This window comes from Uloborus diversus, chromosome 8 (assembly GCF_026930045.1).
Source record: "Uloborus diversus isolate 005 chromosome 8, Udiv.v.3.1, whole genome shotgun sequence".
NCBI lineage: Eukaryota > Metazoa > Arthropoda > Arachnida > Araneae > Uloboridae > Uloborus > Uloborus diversus.
The window spans coordinates 150,505,238-150,522,276 of NC_072738.1; the positions used below are offsets into that span (position 1 = coordinate 150,505,238).

The 17,039-nt window shown below is 33.6% G+C and overlaps 1 protein-coding gene across 1 annotated transcript in view; it reads right to left on the reverse strand.

The window, feature by feature from the left end:
* The window catches only part of LOC129228684 (general transcription factor IIF subunit 1-like), a 59,225-nt gene that overhangs the window by 38,956 nt on the left and 3,230 nt on the right, over positions 1-17,039 (reverse strand). Inside the window, exons 3-6 of the mRNA XM_054863368.1 lie at positions 14,766-14,838; positions 11,228-11,421; positions 8,327-8,497; positions 4,850-4,982 (exon numbers count right to left, since the gene is read on the reverse strand). Of these exons, the coding sequence (XP_054719343.1) occupies positions 4,850-4,982; positions 8,327-8,497; positions 11,228-11,421; positions 14,766-14,838 (571 nt within the window). The remainder of the gene's footprint in view (positions 1-4,849; positions 4,983-8,326; positions 8,498-11,227; positions 11,422-14,765; positions 14,839-17,039) is intronic.

Below are 17,039 nucleotides of genomic sequence, written 5' to 3' on the forward strand. Positions count from 1 at the left end.
TCATTCAATTTTCTCGTTAATCTTCTTTACTCGCACCACAAAGCCAACAAATTTTCCTGTCATTGATTTTGCACCATCCGTGCACACACCCACACACAAAGACCAATCTATTCCATTTTCTTCCAAGTAACTATTGACCAGTTCAAAAATTGCTTCTCCAGTTGTGTTGGTTTTCAAAGGTTTTGCAAATAGTACATCTTCTTTAATTGTATCGTTAAAAATATACCTAACATAGACAAGTAATATTGCAGCGTTTGCTACATCAGTCGACTCATCAAGCTGGATCGCAAAATTATTCTCTTTTATTCTATTCACAAGTTCTTTCTCCACATTACTTGCCAAATCAGTAATTTTGCGTGATACTGTGTTGTTTGATAGCGGAACCAGGTCAATTTTTTTTTGCTGACTTTTCTCCCAGCATACACTTAGCAATATCTTTAGCAAACGGTCCAATTAAATTTTCTGCAATTGTATGTGGCTGTCCAGATCTTGCAATTCTATAACTGACTCGATATGAAGCTTCAAGGGCCATTTTACTATCTTCGTTGGATTCTAACAGGAACGTAGAGACGCTACACTTTTTATTATATTCCAATTTTCTTTTAAAATATTCGATAGGTTTGTCCTTGTGTGTCGGATGCTTTGTTTCGAGGTGTCTTCTCAGAAGTGACGGTTTCAAACTGCTGTTCGCTAGAACTTCGTTGCAGAGAAGACAAAGCGGTCTAGGTTCAGACTCTTCTCCAGTAAAATAAAAGCCCATTTGTAAATAGTCACTGTCATATTTTCGTTTTTTTTCCTTTTTTCTCCCCTAGTTCACTTTTCTGTTTAGTCGGGGGGAGGCGGCAGTTCATTACAGCTATCTATTTCAATATCCTGTGTTGATTCGAAAGTTACTGCTGATGTTGAGGGTTGATCGATTGACTGCTTGTCCATTTGTCGCTCAACCAAACTACCAGTTTTCAACCATCGATCCATAACAGCAGAAAGTTATTAAATCATAAAAATTACCAACACGATTATAACTTCACAAACAGAGTAGCAAGTTCACGTAGCAAAACCAATTGCAAACAAAATCACTTGTTTTCAAGCATCTCTAAAGTATCTCTAAATACGTCTGTTAACAACTATTTCCCCAGAACTATGAGCATGCTGATGTTATATATTTTTGAAAACGAACAGATGGGTAAAATCCAGTAATAAATTTTAAGTTTGGAGTCTTTTGCTGTCATGTCTGCTATTCGATGACTGAATTCGACGGAAATTCCCGAGTTATATTTCAACCAGATTAGAAATAATACCCCTATGATGCATTGTTTGAGAATTCTTTATTTTTTTCGACATATGTATATCATGTATATTGTTTGATTGACTCCACGCGATGGCGCCTTTCTAAGGTCATCGTGATCCCCGCCGCAGCTTAATACTACAACGTTTCTGCATGGCGCCTCGCAATAAAGAAGGAAGGATATCTCTTTTTGTTGTCTATCGAAAAAAAATGAGAAAATTTCTTTTTAACCAAGATTATAAAACCGCTGAAAGATTTTTTTTTTTTTGAACTTAATACAAGAGTCTGGCGCGTTTTCAAATTAAAAAAAAAAATTTTGTAACTATGTGTGCAAATTGAATATTTTATAATTTTTTACCAAACTAGGAAAAATCCGCCATTGCACCGAAATTTTCGCGAACCCCCTTCCTGCACCTCGCGAACCCCTGGGGGTTCGCGAACCACCGGTTGGGAACCTCTGAGTTAATGTAACGGTTTATTTGCACAATTTTTTTTAATGCTTTTTTTTTTAGTTCATTGTAATCACTTTCAATGGGCATATAATTATGACATCTGTTTTATTTTTGTTTCATATTACACCTCTGATACATTTTTTCGAAAGGAAGTTTTTCTTTTGCATTAAAATATAGTTATCTCTGATATATTTTTTTATTGATCCTCAATAAACTTCACGATTATATATACCCTCATGTATATTTTACACTTCTGATATATTTTTTCGAAAGGAAGTTTTTCTTTTGCATTAAAATATAGTTGATATTGATAATACGGCAATTACATAAAATAATGCAAAACTGTTACATAGTGTAATATTTTCACTAAAAATGTTAAAGATTTATTTGAATTACTTGGGGCTCGGCTCGTCCCATGCTAGGGTAAGAAATATTTCCAAATCTGTAAGCAAGGAAAAAGTTCCTAGCTCTACTCGAAGTTTAGACCCAAAAGGAAATAAATGCTCTCGCTCATTCAACCCTTAATTGCTGTCACCCCCCTCCCCAAACACATGTTTTTTATTACCATGAAGACTGCCTGAAGACAAGCTCGCCGACTCTCCCAACCCATCTGGGGATAAGAAACTGCCCCCTCTATTCTCTCTCATTTCACCGGCGGTAGGCGTGGCTAAAGCGAAAATTCGTCGATTTCTGCAAAATTTCCCAGTTTTTCCCCCCCAATTACTCTTATCCCAATTTAAGCAAGATTAAATAAAAGGTATCCCTGAAAAGCCCAAACTTTCAAGAATAACGCATAGTTTTTCAATTTCAGCAAATGTTTGATCTTGAGTATTTATGAAGTGTTTAAACAGAAAGCACCTCTTACTTTGTCAACTCATAAATTTAACCGCCATTTACTATTAAATTTTAACAGAAAATGAAAAATTAAACTAGTATGTTGTGGCCATCACGAAACTTTCTTCTATATTTTTCCTTTTTCTGATCCCTCCCCATGCTTGACGAGGAAGCAATATTCCTAACAAAAACAAAATGACACATGCAAAAACTTGACGACCATCCCAATGTCTGAATTATTGTAAAAGCAAAGCAAAGAGCGAAAATTGAAAGTTACTTTAAAAGCCTTACTTGAATTAATTACAAATATTTTATTTATTAAAAAACATAAGATGGCAACAGTTAAAAATTTTAAATCATTGAGATAATATTTCCGATCATTTCCATACAATTAAAATCACGAGAAATACGCAGACGACAATCTATTACGATTTATCTTTCTTATTGTTGTATTAATAAAACTATTTTTATTCGCAAAAAAAAATCAACACCTCTTGGAGCGATTGGAGTCAAAATTGAACCAAAGCCTGTTTACGTATGGATTCACATATATTCCAAATTTCAAACAGAACGTAGCATTACTTCTTGAGATAGGGCACTCACAATGGAAAAAAAGAACGGGCGATTGCGCTACCCCCTTTTTAGCTGTTGACACCAAAATAAAATCAGCTCTTATACCCACTAAGGGCTACTTGTCAAAAAATTTTTGTTTGATTCCATTCGTTATTTCTTGAGATACAGCAGTCACAATTCACGACAAAAAACGTTCTATAACTCAACCCCCGTTTGAGCTATTGACACCAAAATTAAATCAGCACCTGCTCCAGTTAGGGGCAACATATGGACCAAATTTTGTTTGATTCCGCCAGTTACTTCCTGAGGAATAGCAATCACGCATAACTCAAAAAACGTCCCATTGCTCCACCCCCCTTGGAGGAATTCGCGCCAAAAACCAATGGGCACAAGTTCACATAGGGTCACATATGTGTACCAAATTTCGTTCAATTTCATGCGATAGTTTTTGCTGTAGAGCGGCCACAAAAAACTGGTCACACACAGACGTGACACACACACATACACACACACATACATACACACACACATACATACACACACACAGACAGACAGACATTTTCCAAAAATAGTCGAAATGGACTCGGCGAACCTCAAAACATTCGAATCCGTAAAAATTCGAAATTCGAAAATTTGCACGAATCCAATACTTTCTTCTATATATTAGATATAGAAGAAAGTAAAAACACGCGTCATTTGTACTGCTGTGAAGAATCTTATACAGAAAAAATTATCTCAAAATATTTAAATGCGAATTAGCAATGGGGAGGAAACTTCCTCGTAGACTTAACATTGACTTCGTGCATTCGGAGGCTCTCTCCAGCGGCCCCTTAAGTTTAAATAATAAACCGTACTAGGATTGAAAGTGTGTTAAAAACAAGAGTTCTGGAGATGTTAATCCCCTGATTCTGCACCACTGATATAGATATGATGTACAAAAAGAATATTCAAAATAACTTTTAAGAAAGAAAAAACTTTTTTGCATTCACTTAGCTGGTATAGCTGTAAGAAAACTCAAAAACAAGTCATCAAAGTTAAAGCTCCGTGGGATTTTTGATACTGCTTTTCCTCTACGAGGGAGTTAATATCTGGATCGAAACTGGATAGTTTTAGTCTCAAATAACTATCACAACATTCAATGTATTGCTACATAATTTTTTAAAAGACTGCAATTCAGTAGATATCTTGCCAAAATGCCCCTCAAGTGTCTCAATTCACTGCTTAGTCTTGTCAGTTCAACAAAGGAGAAGCATTTTTAACTTGAAGCTAATACTAGTTTCTTTGGCAATTTTCTTCAACGAAGTTTCCGATTCGTTAGGCTTCATCTTCAATTATAAGAGAAAGTTCCTAAGAAATACGAAAAATCTTAATCTTAAAGTTCCTTATTGACATGAGACAGGGAGAGCTTTTAAGTGACGGTATATCTAACAAGTGAATTTTCGCAAAAAACGAAAATTAAGACCCTAAGATTTTTTTTGGTTCAGATTCTCGACCAATTTACTACGGCCAAGTTACACACTGTTCGCTGATCATTTGAGGGCCGCGGTGCATGAGTTGGGAACCACTGGTCTAAATAGATCTTTAAAAACCAATGAAGCATTATTGAAAACACACCCCAACAGAAAAAAAAAAAAACTCTGAAACCCTTGAAATACTTTTGAAGACCATGTAAAATAATACAAACATGAAACATGAAAGCACTCACAAATTCTTTGGGCTGTTTTTTTGTTTTCTTCTTGTTACTTTTCTGATCCCCATCCACTTCATCATCATCCGGGGTTTCCTTCTGTAAACGTTTCCGAACCATGATGGTAAAATAATTCAACACTTTGTCTCTTCTGCAATTCAATGAAACAAGTAAAATGTATTTAAATTCGTTCAAAGCAAATCATTCTTTTTTAACCCTTACAGGCGCGGGTCATTAAAATTTTAGAAATATAATAAAAAAACACAATGGATGGGATAAATTGGTTAGCTGGACATAGATTTTACAGTCAAAATTTTTTTTAATTCACCCCCTCCAGCTGGGTGTGGTGTCCCCGTTTGTGACCACCGCCCTCCTAGAGCAAAAATTGTTTTCTGAAGTGGTTATGCTTACCTCGTATGACAATTGGAGTAATTTCAAATATTTTAAGCTCTTAAGCATTTTTACTAATTATTTCAATAATTTATGCCATTAAGAATATTTAGAACACAAAATTCAATATTTTTACTATAAAAATTCCAAGATAAAGATGAAGTAAAATTCAAGAAAGTTCATATAGATTATATAAAATTATCTAAATAAGCAACTTAAAATGTTAAAAATATTTTTGGCACATTGTTCTTGCTTTATGTGCATTCCTTTTGTGCTATAAAATATTAAATGAAAAAATACGACTGTACAATACCATTTACAGAAAAAATAATATCAAAGCTGATAATAAAAAAAAGTATACAATTGTCTGGTAGGAAAAGCAGATCTCAAATGTGTGCAGTCATGGACCTTCATATTCACCTGTTCTGGGTCAAGAACCCAAAATAAACAATAGCCCATTGTAATCTATTCTTTTGGTCCCCCTTTTCTGAAATGTATCAAATTACATCTTTCACCCACAACAGTGAGATCAATGCCCTAGACGGGCGGTGTCCACATTTGGGGACACCTGGAAAGAAACTTTGTTTATGCATTCAAAAATGAACTCGAATCTTTTGCAAAATTATGATTGATTAGCTCAGGATTCTTGAGGGAAAATGGTTGACTAATTTAGTTTATGGTGTAAATTTTAAAATCTTGACAAAAATATTGTATTTGAGCTTGAAAATCGAGGTATTTTAAACAAGAAATTAAGCCAACAAAAAGAGTCATATTTAATAGTGCTGCCATGTGTGTGCATTAAAGAGAAATAAAAGCAACTAATGCAGCGATTTTTGGAGTTTTAAAGAAAAAACTTTTTTTTAAAGAAATTTTTAAAATTGGTGTCCCTTTTTGTGACCACCGCGCCGGAAAGGGTTAAAATTTGCTTAGAGTTGCATAAATAAAGCACACAATTTCATATTATTAGGAAAGTCCAAGTTTTTAAAGAATGGACTTGCTTGACAACATTTGACTCACTTTTATGGAACTTGCTTTGTTATATTTATTTACATTTGGGTAATTTTCAGAATTAAGATTTAATTAAATAATTGAATTAGCCATGTATGAGTAACCTACATAAAAATTTTTTACAACATTTATATAAACAAGAGAAGATGGATAAATTTATTGGTGCCAGACATATAAGAATTATACATTAACCTTTCTCGTGAAAAAGAAAAAAAAAGAAGAAACTCAAGAAATTATATATAATGAAAAGTAATTAGAAAAATTCAAAGCTTTATTTAAACAAATTATTGCTACCAAAGTTTCATTTAACAGTTTATTCACTTCAAATATTCAATTGATTGCAATATATATATATATATATATATATATATATATATATATATATAAATATATACATATATTTCCCCCCCCCCTCAAGTAATTGTCACTATGATAGAGCTATAACTCATACAGGGAATAGAATTTATTTTTTGATTTCTTTAGATTTAACTAATTTTATCTATGTTATTCTTTATTTTTATGTTAAAGGTTCATGAATTAAAATAGAAATAAAATAGAATTTCCATTCAATGTTTACAGCATTTTTAAGGCCACCTCCGAAGTTTTCAGAACAGGTTTATACTTTCAAATTAAGATTTCAATGAAAGTAAAAATGGTAATTTACTTTCTTTTATCTCATAGCAAAACTTGAAAAACAGCTGAAAAGACAAACATTCTGATTCTTGTAAAGGATCCAGAAAAATTACACACAGAAAAAAATGCATCATAGGATTTTACAACTGTTTTAAGAATTTTGAGAGATAAGCAAGTAATGATCCAAATAACATGTTTTAATTGCAACAAATAATGAGAAGCACCACAAATGTCACTTATCAGTGTCAAAAGCTAAATATTAGTATGCATGGATAGTTTGAAATATAAAATAGGAACAAATATTCAATAAAAGACCAATGCTGAAACAAAAAATGACATGATGGTCAAAATTTGGGACGTACAGTAGAACCTCGATCAACCCAAACTCTACGTTAACTGGAGTAGGTTTCCTCACTTTTTTTTTCTTTCACTTTCTACCATCATTAAAATGTTCTCTTAAAACTCATTTTTTAAGTTTTTGTTTTCTTTTTTCTCCACATTCCTTTTATTTGCAAGCCATCCTTTCCAAACTAAGAGTGCAGATAAATATTTTGGAATTCCCCCCCCCCCCCCTTTTTTAGAATTTCTCCTCACAAGCTCGATTCTCGGTATGATTGTAATCTTCCCTGCTTTCAAACGTCCCTGTTCTAAACGAAAACGCAGCCCATTTCGAATTTGGAAGGTCATATTGCTGAGTCCCAGCACAAACGAATGTTATTGCATCCTCTGATTGTAAGCAAGTGCAAAGAAGATAATCTCTTTTGTCATCTCAAGAACAGAGAGAATTTTCATTGCAGCAGAACTTGAAAAGAAGGAGGAGTCACTTTGTGTTCAGTTTTTATTTCAGATATTATTTCATTTCCATTTATAATTTTAATTTATTTAACAGATAATTATTGATGAAGTCTCGAATATCCGAAGTAGGTTCGGTTTCAATTACTTTGGACAATCAAGGTTCTACCGCATATAAAATGTCATTCATCTCAATTATGTCTTCAGGTTTTTTTTTCTTTTGTCCTTTTCTGATTATGAAACAATTTCTTAAAACTCGACTCTTTTGCTAAATGATCAAGCTTTTTAACAAAAATTCCTGCAAAATATCAGCATTAGTAAAAATTCAATATATTTATCAATAAAAATCAAAATGAAGAATGAGTGAGCATTTGAAATCTAGGGTTAAAAAATGTCCTGTTTTAAAAAACAAAAACACAAATCCCTGGACATAAAAGTGTTATTGCCCTTCTTAAAAATCAAGTTAACATCTTTGCTAGCAATAACAATAAGTATGTTATGCTTTAATCTATGTCAAGACTTATTTCTCAAACAAGTAAAATATACTGTTCCCACCATTTTTAAATTGCACCCTTTATGAAATGCTTCAACATGATAGTTCAAGCAATTATATTTTTGTGCAGCACACACAATATGTTCTAATTTAATTCAAATTTATACAACTTTACTCACCTTCCAAATTCCTCTTCAGCTTCTTCAGCGCTTAGAGCTTTGTAGCGCTGAATAGGAGTAAAATTGTACCACTCTTCAACAGGATATGCTTCAAAAGTTCCATCTGCTGCCTGAGTAAAAACGTAGTAAGATGCATTTTCAGTGACTCCTCCTTCACGAATTCCTTTATACCTGTAAAAACACAGAGATGCTTGCAAAATGACTTCATTGGCAAAAGGAACTTAACAAACACAAGTGTTCAAAAGCCTGTTTTTTATTTTCTTTCTGTAAAAGGAGCATACTTTCATTCAATCATTAGTAACAAATTTTCTCCAATAAGGCAAGATTTTCCCTCGTATATTTAGGATCACCATAAATTATATAATAAGGAGAGAGAGAGGTGGATGTTTTGTGGAATTGACATTTGGCTGGTAATTATTTGACAATTTTTATATTTCACTAGCTGCGTTGCATGGCTTTGCCCGGTCTACCTTGAAAAAACCATTCCGTCAAGGAAGATCTTCAATAACCAGGATTAAATGAAAGAAAAAAAAAACATCATGCAAAATTTTCTCTTCAAACAATGACGACAGATACTAAAATACTTTTAAGAACTTAAAATAAAATGAAAAAGATGGATTTAAAAGGTGTAACCATGGAAACACAAAATAAAATAAGTTTAAGAATTGAAAATGAGAAAGATGGATATAAACAATGGATTCAAAAAGTGTTACCGTGAAAACGCAAAATAAAATGGTTAAAAACTTGAATAGAGAACAGATTTTTGAACTTCATTTAATTCGCTTGTAACTTTTTTTCTAATGGAGATAGAGGGTTAAACTTTCCACCATAGGTCGAGTTAGATCTGGAGTAAAAAAAAGCAGCTCTTTCCAATGCTGTCAAAAAGAAAACTGTAGGGCAATTCCTTCACTTTTTATTGATCGATTTAATGAAGAAAGTAGTGCCTAAATTTCAGCTAAGCCTAAACAAATTTGAGCTAAAAACGTAAAAAACCTCTCGCCGCAATTAAGTTAGAGCTTTGGAACAAATTGCGCAGAACGAGGAAAATTCTTCCCTTTCCAATGATACATAATATTACTATTTGCGAGTAATTTTTCACCCCCATATTCGGGAATTTATGTGAAAATTGGGCCTATATTGAAATAAAAAAAGAACTATTCATCGAATTGTTTTTGAACTAGTCTGCAAACCTTCTCAAGACTTAAAGGAACAAACTGTGAAAATTTCAGCAAAATCGGCCAAGTAGTTCTCGAGTTTTGTGAGTTCAAACACACAGACGCTTTTTGGAGACTTCATTTTATACTATGTAGAGATACAGCTTTATATAAGTTTTAAATATCTCATTTATGCTTTGCTCAAAATAATGTGAAAATTTTCAAAAATATGAAAATATTATTACAAAAAAATATAAATATATTTAACAGAAAATCAATCAACAACTCTTTGTGTTACAGTATGACCAGCTGAGGAGTACATCGTTATTTCTTTGTGCAGAAACAAATCAGGAGGAAAGCACTTTTTTGCTTTGAAAAAAGTATTCTTTAAAACTTCAAAACATATGAGGCAGTGAGAAGCAAAGGGATGTAAGTGGCAAAATTAAAAATTTGGAGATACTCCGTACAAATGGTAGGTGAACCCACCTCTGTCTTGGGACAAGATATAGTACTAGTAGCTCCATAGGTGCTGCTGTACAGCATGATTTAGAAAAAAAGAATCAATGTCAGCCTACCTAGGACATTATCTTTATAGTCGTTTTACTCAAAACTTAAAAATGTCCACTTACATCCCTTTGCTTCTCACTGCCTCATTTATGCTTTACAATACTGTTTTCTCCTAATGTATGACTGTTAATGGTAGCAGTAGGGATTGTCCACAAATGATGGTCACATTTTCAGGGGCTTGTGAATAAAAACAATAAAATGTTTGAAATGAGCATAGCATTGCAAATGCTGTTTTTTAATGTTATAAATATTCTTTCTAAACAAAAAACATTTTAATTGTTAAACCATAGTTGATGAAGATTTACTTCATGCATGCATCATGTTTGACATTTTTTACATGAACTTTTCAAAGGATTTGATCTTTTCAGATTAAAACAGATTTAAAAGTTTTAAAATGTTTATTGAATAGCATTTAATTTTATACGATTAACTAGTGGTACCCGCACGGCTTTGCCCGTAATAGAAAAATTAAAAGGTCTTTTGGTTTGCCTGTATATTTACAAATAATGTATGGTGAATTTTCTCGCCAGTTGGCTTGTACCCATGTTACAGTTCCACGTTATGATAATTTCGTATCTCGCCAATTGGCTTATGCCCATGTTACGGTTCCACGTTATGAAAATTTCGTAATTTACTCGTCCATCTTATGATATTTTTGTTCTTAAAATTGGAATAGAAAAAGAACAAAATCGAATTTTCGAAAAATCGCTTCGAGGTGCACACCCCCATGCTACAAACTAACTTTGTGCCAAATTTCATGAAAATCGGCCGAACGGATTAGGCGCTATGCGCGTCACAGACATCCAAACATCCATACAGAAAGACTTTCAGTTTTGTTATTTAAAAAGAAAAGAAAAGAAGAAAGATAAAGAAGTAAAGAAAAGAAACATAAAGAAAGATAATTTTCAGAACAAATTCTTTCCCATTTTATTAAATTTCTGTGAAAAATTGGGCTTAAAATTGGAATAGAAAAAGAACAAAGTCGAATTTTCAAAAAATCGCCTCGAGGTGCACACCCCCATGCTACAAACTAACTTTGTGCTAAATTTCATGAAAATCGGCCGAACAGTCTTGGCGCTATACGCGTCACAGAGATCCAGACATCCTCCGGACAGAGAGACTTTCAGCTTTATAAAGACAACAATACATAAAAAGAACACACAAAAAAGGGTTTAAATACTTTCTTCCTCCTTTTCCTCCAAGTTTTAAAATCCAAGGTTGGTCGTCAGGATTATATTTCTTAGAAATAATCCCGTACTTTTTCCGTCGAGATTCTTCTCTCTGCTCTCTACCAAATTCACTCCCAGCTCCATACTTTGGTAAATCTTCCTCTGATTTAAACTCTTTCAAATTGTTTTCTCGCTCCATTTTTACCTAAAACATAGATTAATTTCAATGAATTAAATTTCTGCATTAACTAGATGATTTCAATCAGATAAAAGTTGACTAAATACACTCGGACATCCATATATTGACATCAAATCATATTGATATCAAATTGCCATATATCAAAGTATCAAATTGCTGAAAAATAATTTGATGTATAGAAACAATCTTAGCTTATCATAAAATTCCCCAAAATCATTAAAACTAAAGCTAATTTTCGCCAACTGTAATGCTGTTTCATGCTTTTGAGTGAGTTTGCTGCATGTTTCGGTACTTCTATTACGGCCTTCCGATTTTTTGAATTAGCAGGAACTCTGCTTGCGGAAATACTGAATTTACCAGAAACAACATTTTATATGCATTCATACATCTTCATTCTTCGGCAACTCAACTTGATTTGCATCATTAGGGGATTTTTCGTTTTGACAATGTAATCGAGAGAAAAGTAAAAAATCAACCTACTTAACTTAAATGATTTTCACTAAAGCTAAAAAGACTAAGAATGATAATTAACAGACAATAGGGATAACTTGAAATTGATTTTACTGTATTACTGGTAGTAACTAAGATTTGAAATAAACTTGAGTCAATTTAAGAACTCCAGAACGGAACATAGACTTATCTAGACACCCCTAAACCCGATTCCTAGTGAATTTCATAGCAACCTTTAGTGAGCATAATTTTCTCCCCAAACCTTCATTTTTCATGAGACAGTCTAAAGTGGGAAAAAAAAAAATCAACGAATGTCTCAATTTTTTTTTCGATATATAGAGATTTTTTTGATACATAGAAACAATTTTTCTAGGTAATGGACATGGAAATTTGCTGGGATATCGATGTATAGAAAATTTTGATATGTGGAAGTTCAATATATGGAGGTTTGACTGTAAATACTAATAATACTTATGAAGTTAAAAATAACATAAACTTTAAAAATTTGATAAAATAAACACACACTATGCAAAAGCTTTGAAAAATGATGTAATTACATAAAGTTTTTTTTTTTTAAATATAATTATTTATTTGGTTATTTCTCATTAGTTATATACATTGAGCAAAACAGTAGCCTGCCAAAAAATTGGGGAATTTAAAATGTCCATGTGATTTTTTTTTTTTGGTATCTATGACCATTTTTCTGAAGTTTCAGCGTATACAATAGCATACCTGCCAACCCTTCCGGATTTCCCGGAAGTTTTACGGATTTTTATGTCCTTTTCCGTTTTTCCGGTTATGAGCAAAATCTTCCGGATTTTTCACGTTTTGTAGGAAAAATAATTATCTCGCCAATTTTGGCGCTAACGATACTTTTCGGGAACGCGGCACCGCGTTTTAGGCCAAGTAGCCAAGGAAAGGTTGCCGTAAGAGAATGGCACGAGAAGAAGCGAGGCAAGATTATGACGTCACTGAGTGATACAGCACATGACTCCATCGGGATCCAATCAAAGCAAGCGTCGCGGCGGGCAACTAGGGGCACAATTTCGGCGCCAATTATCTTCTCATTCTCTCAATTCGAGCTGTTTTTGCTTCGTTCTTTTTTTAAGATGAGTAACAAATGTTATTTCCAAACTTTTAAAGAAAGCAATTAAAGTAATATTTACTAAACGAAAGTAATTTCAATTGATATGAAATTCATAACTAATATATTGTTAAATGTAAAGAGGGTAGGTGTCCTGTTTGATTTTATTTTGCATTAAAATCTTGTGGATAAAAATAAAAAAATCTTCCGGATTTTTTTTCTCGGAGGTTGGCAGGTATGCAATAGCCGCTCAATAGAAGAGTTTTGCTCACTCAGCTTTGTCACTCCGCTTTTTGCTGAAGTGACAAATGTCATGGGATACTTCATAATAAATCTGAAAATTTAACTTTTTAGTTTATCGCCAGTGGCTGGTAGACATTTTTAGTTAGGTAGCCACTTTTTATCTAGTACATCTTTTTAATGAAAACACTGGCATATGAGACCTAACTGCAACATTATACATATACAGATTTATAAGAAGTTGAATAATAGAAATTTAAGATTTAATATTGCTCCAATCATCAATTTTTGCAAAAATAAGTTGAAGTGTACTGCGGTGTGCAGGTAAACGGCACTACCTGCAGAAATGAGTTTTCGAGAAGAAAACGCGTTTGAAGAAACGCGTTTTGGATTCAATACTAATAATAGGGAAATTTTGAAATTAGATCTCTTTTCCGCGCTTTTTTTCAGCAGAAACCAAACAAGCGAGCTTGTACAATAAAGATAACGTACAACAGATGACAAAAATGCAAAAAAAAAAAAAAAAAAAAAATGAAAAATTTGCAGTTACTGCCCTTTAAATGCACACAGTAGTGTATAGATGATTTTCTCGTCTGTCAGCAATATCTGTAAGAAACAGAAATGACTTGCTGAAGAAAAGAAGAATATCAATAAAATAATAATTTATTGGTGGTTGGTTTAGTTTTTTGAAAGTGGGTGGCTAAGTATTTTATTAGTCACCAAAGTAAGATATTTTGTTGCCAAATAGCGAGCAATTATTTTTAAGCCTAGCTACTATTATAAACCACAGAGCTCATATGAAACTAGAGTGTGTGCTGCTTAATCTGAAAGAAAGAAAATGTCTGTAGTCAAAGAAAATTGCAGGGCAAATGGAAAGGAGAAAAGTAGTGATCAAATAAGATTTTTTTTTTTTTTTTTGGAGTTTGGCAGTTTCCAGCCTCCTCTATTTGAAGCTAAGTTTTTCCAGTCCTTTAACTTAAGGACTATACAATCCACTTCCACTAGATGAACATATTTTTTTCTAAGTTATACATTTGTGCTGAAAAGTAAAAAAAGAAATAACATCGTCAAAATGCAAATTGCAGCAGATATGTGTTTTAGAGTTACGAGGAACACCTTTTTCAATGCAAAATAAATGAGAGGGTCTGTGTCAGGAGTCGAAGGTTTACAATTTCAAGAGTCGCAATTGGTAATTTTCCCTCAGAGTCTGTAATTCTGGTAGAGCTGCAAAGTCAGATTGATTTTGGAATAAAGGAGTCAGAGTCGGCGGTTCTAAAATTTCCGTAGTTGGAGTCTTATCGTTTTGATTCAGACTCCGCAACCCTGCTCAGCGCCACACTTGAGCTCTACCATAAGTTTGTTACAAGCTGAGATGTGGTGACTCAATGGACAAAGTCCTAGTTTTCCAGTCACATAAGATTCTACTCAAAGGGTCTCACAAAATCTTGCCGATGCATTGCCCATTTACACATTTTGCATGATACTATTTTTACATCTGAATCATATTACTATCCCATGACTTTAGTCACCACAGTGTATTAATAGTTAGTACATCCAACATTTAAAAGATATTTACCGAAGTCCATTTGGCGACATCTATCTTCTGAGAACTATTGAATCGCATCACATTAAACTTCTTGTTTTTATTCCTAAATGAAAATGATTGATTATAACTAAGAATATTTTATTAGGATAACAGATAGGGAAAATTTTAAATTTTTTGACAAGTAAACAATTGCATGGATCAAAGCGACCAATTGGTAAAGGACATTTTATGAAAAAATATAGGACCAAAAAAAAAAAGCTTAACAGACACAGCAATAGCATTTTTCATAACACAACAAAAAAAAATATCACCTTCCATTGTTCATTGCTACTCACGAACACAGAACTATAAATATACAAATATGACGACCAGCATCAAGCTCTAGGCCCAGCTAGGCTGGTCCTAGTCAATTTCCCCAATGAAGATCAATGGCCCTCATAAAGCAATTCACCCCCTTGCTCATTAACACCTCTTTTGGTAAGCTGTTCTAAGTGCCTACAGCCCTAATAAAGTAGTAGTTTTTCCTAATTTCCAGGTTAGCCTGAGATTTAAGTAGCTTAAAACAATGATCCTTGTCCTGCTTTCCATGCAAAAATTTAATCCATTAACATATTTCATTTTGATAAATTTAAACAACTGAATCATGTCCTCTCTGCTTCCGGCTATACATATCAAGCCTATTAAGTCTGGTATCATAATCTAAAGCTAAAAGTCCCCCTTACTAGTCTAGTTACCCTTCTTTGAACCTTTTCCAATACACAAATATCTTTCCTCAGATAAGGCGACCAAAACTACAAAGCATACTCCAATTAGAATAATTTGATCCCTGAGGAATCCAAATGGGGTGTTACTAAACTCCTATATAAAGGCAGGAGAATCTTTTTAGATTTGTTTGAAATAGATCTATTGATAAACCCAAGCATTCTGTTGGCTTTGTTACTTGCAATGTTGCATTGTTGACTAAACTTGAAGTCTTGATTTATTAAGATACCCAGAGCAATAACCTTTTCTGCCTGACTAATGACTGAACCCTTTAAACGATATCTCATACGCTTATTTCCATGACCTAAGTGTAGCACTTGACATTTCCCTACATTAACTGCCATACCCAACTCATCCGTGCACTTAGTAATATGATCTAAATCCTCTTGATGCTGTTCTACTTGTTCTTCATTTTCAACAATCTCCATAACTTTTACATCATCAGCAAAACAATTCATGCGTCCAGAAATATTTTCATTGATGTCATTCATAAAGATAATGAACAAAAGAGGCCCTAAAACAGATCCCTGAGGAACCCCGCTTGAAACATCACTCCATTTAGAATGATTTCCTCTCACAACTACTCTTTGTTTCCCTCCAGTCAGCCAATTTCTAATCCAAAGTAATGTTTTTCCTCCTATTTTTATATCAGCTAGTTTGCTGAGAAGAGCAACACGTGGTACTTTTTGTTGTCCAAAGCCGAGGTAACCTTGTCGTAGAAATGCAATAAATTAGTAGCACACGATTTACCTTTCCTGAAACTTTACTGCCAACTACTCAACAGACTATTAGTCTTTAAGAATTCATAATCTTGATTTTGATCAAAGCTTTGAAAATATTCCAAACCACTAAATATCAGACTTACAGGTCTGTGATTACCAGCATTATCTTTTGACCCTTTATTAAAGAGTAGCGTTATGTTTGCTAGCTTCCAGTCTTCTGGCACAGCCCTCCGAGTTATAAGAAGCATTGAAAATATTTAAAATAACATCCACTAATTCTTCGGCACATTCAACTAAAATTTTTGGATAAATATTATCTGGTCCAAAAGCTTTAGTTGCTTTTTTTTTTCAAATAAAATAGAACCTCCTCCCTGGAAAACACAAAATCCTTAAGCGGCATAATAGCTTGTGTCTTGCTAGTGCCAACAGTTGAGATATGAGATTCTACACTTTACGGATCACTTTTATTTTGCTCACCCTGTATTTAAGCCCTGAATTCAATTTGCTGTTCCTCTCGTCTTTCGTGGGCAAAATGCTTTCCTTCAAGTCTTTTAACTCTCGGCCGTCCGTCCCGTTTTTGACGTGACAGACTGCTGACGAAAACAGAGCAGCATTCACATAAGGTGGCCGTACATCAATCACGTGGCTGAATTCACCCACTAGAGTTAAGTGTGCTGCTTGGTGGAAACCAATGAAATGCTGTCCTACTTTAGACGGCTGTCAGATATCGAAGTTCTTCTGATCAAAACCGGTCCCATCCAAGATCGCTTACTGTTGTGGCAACCAGCATAGAAAACCTCTTTTGGGTGGAAAAAAAATT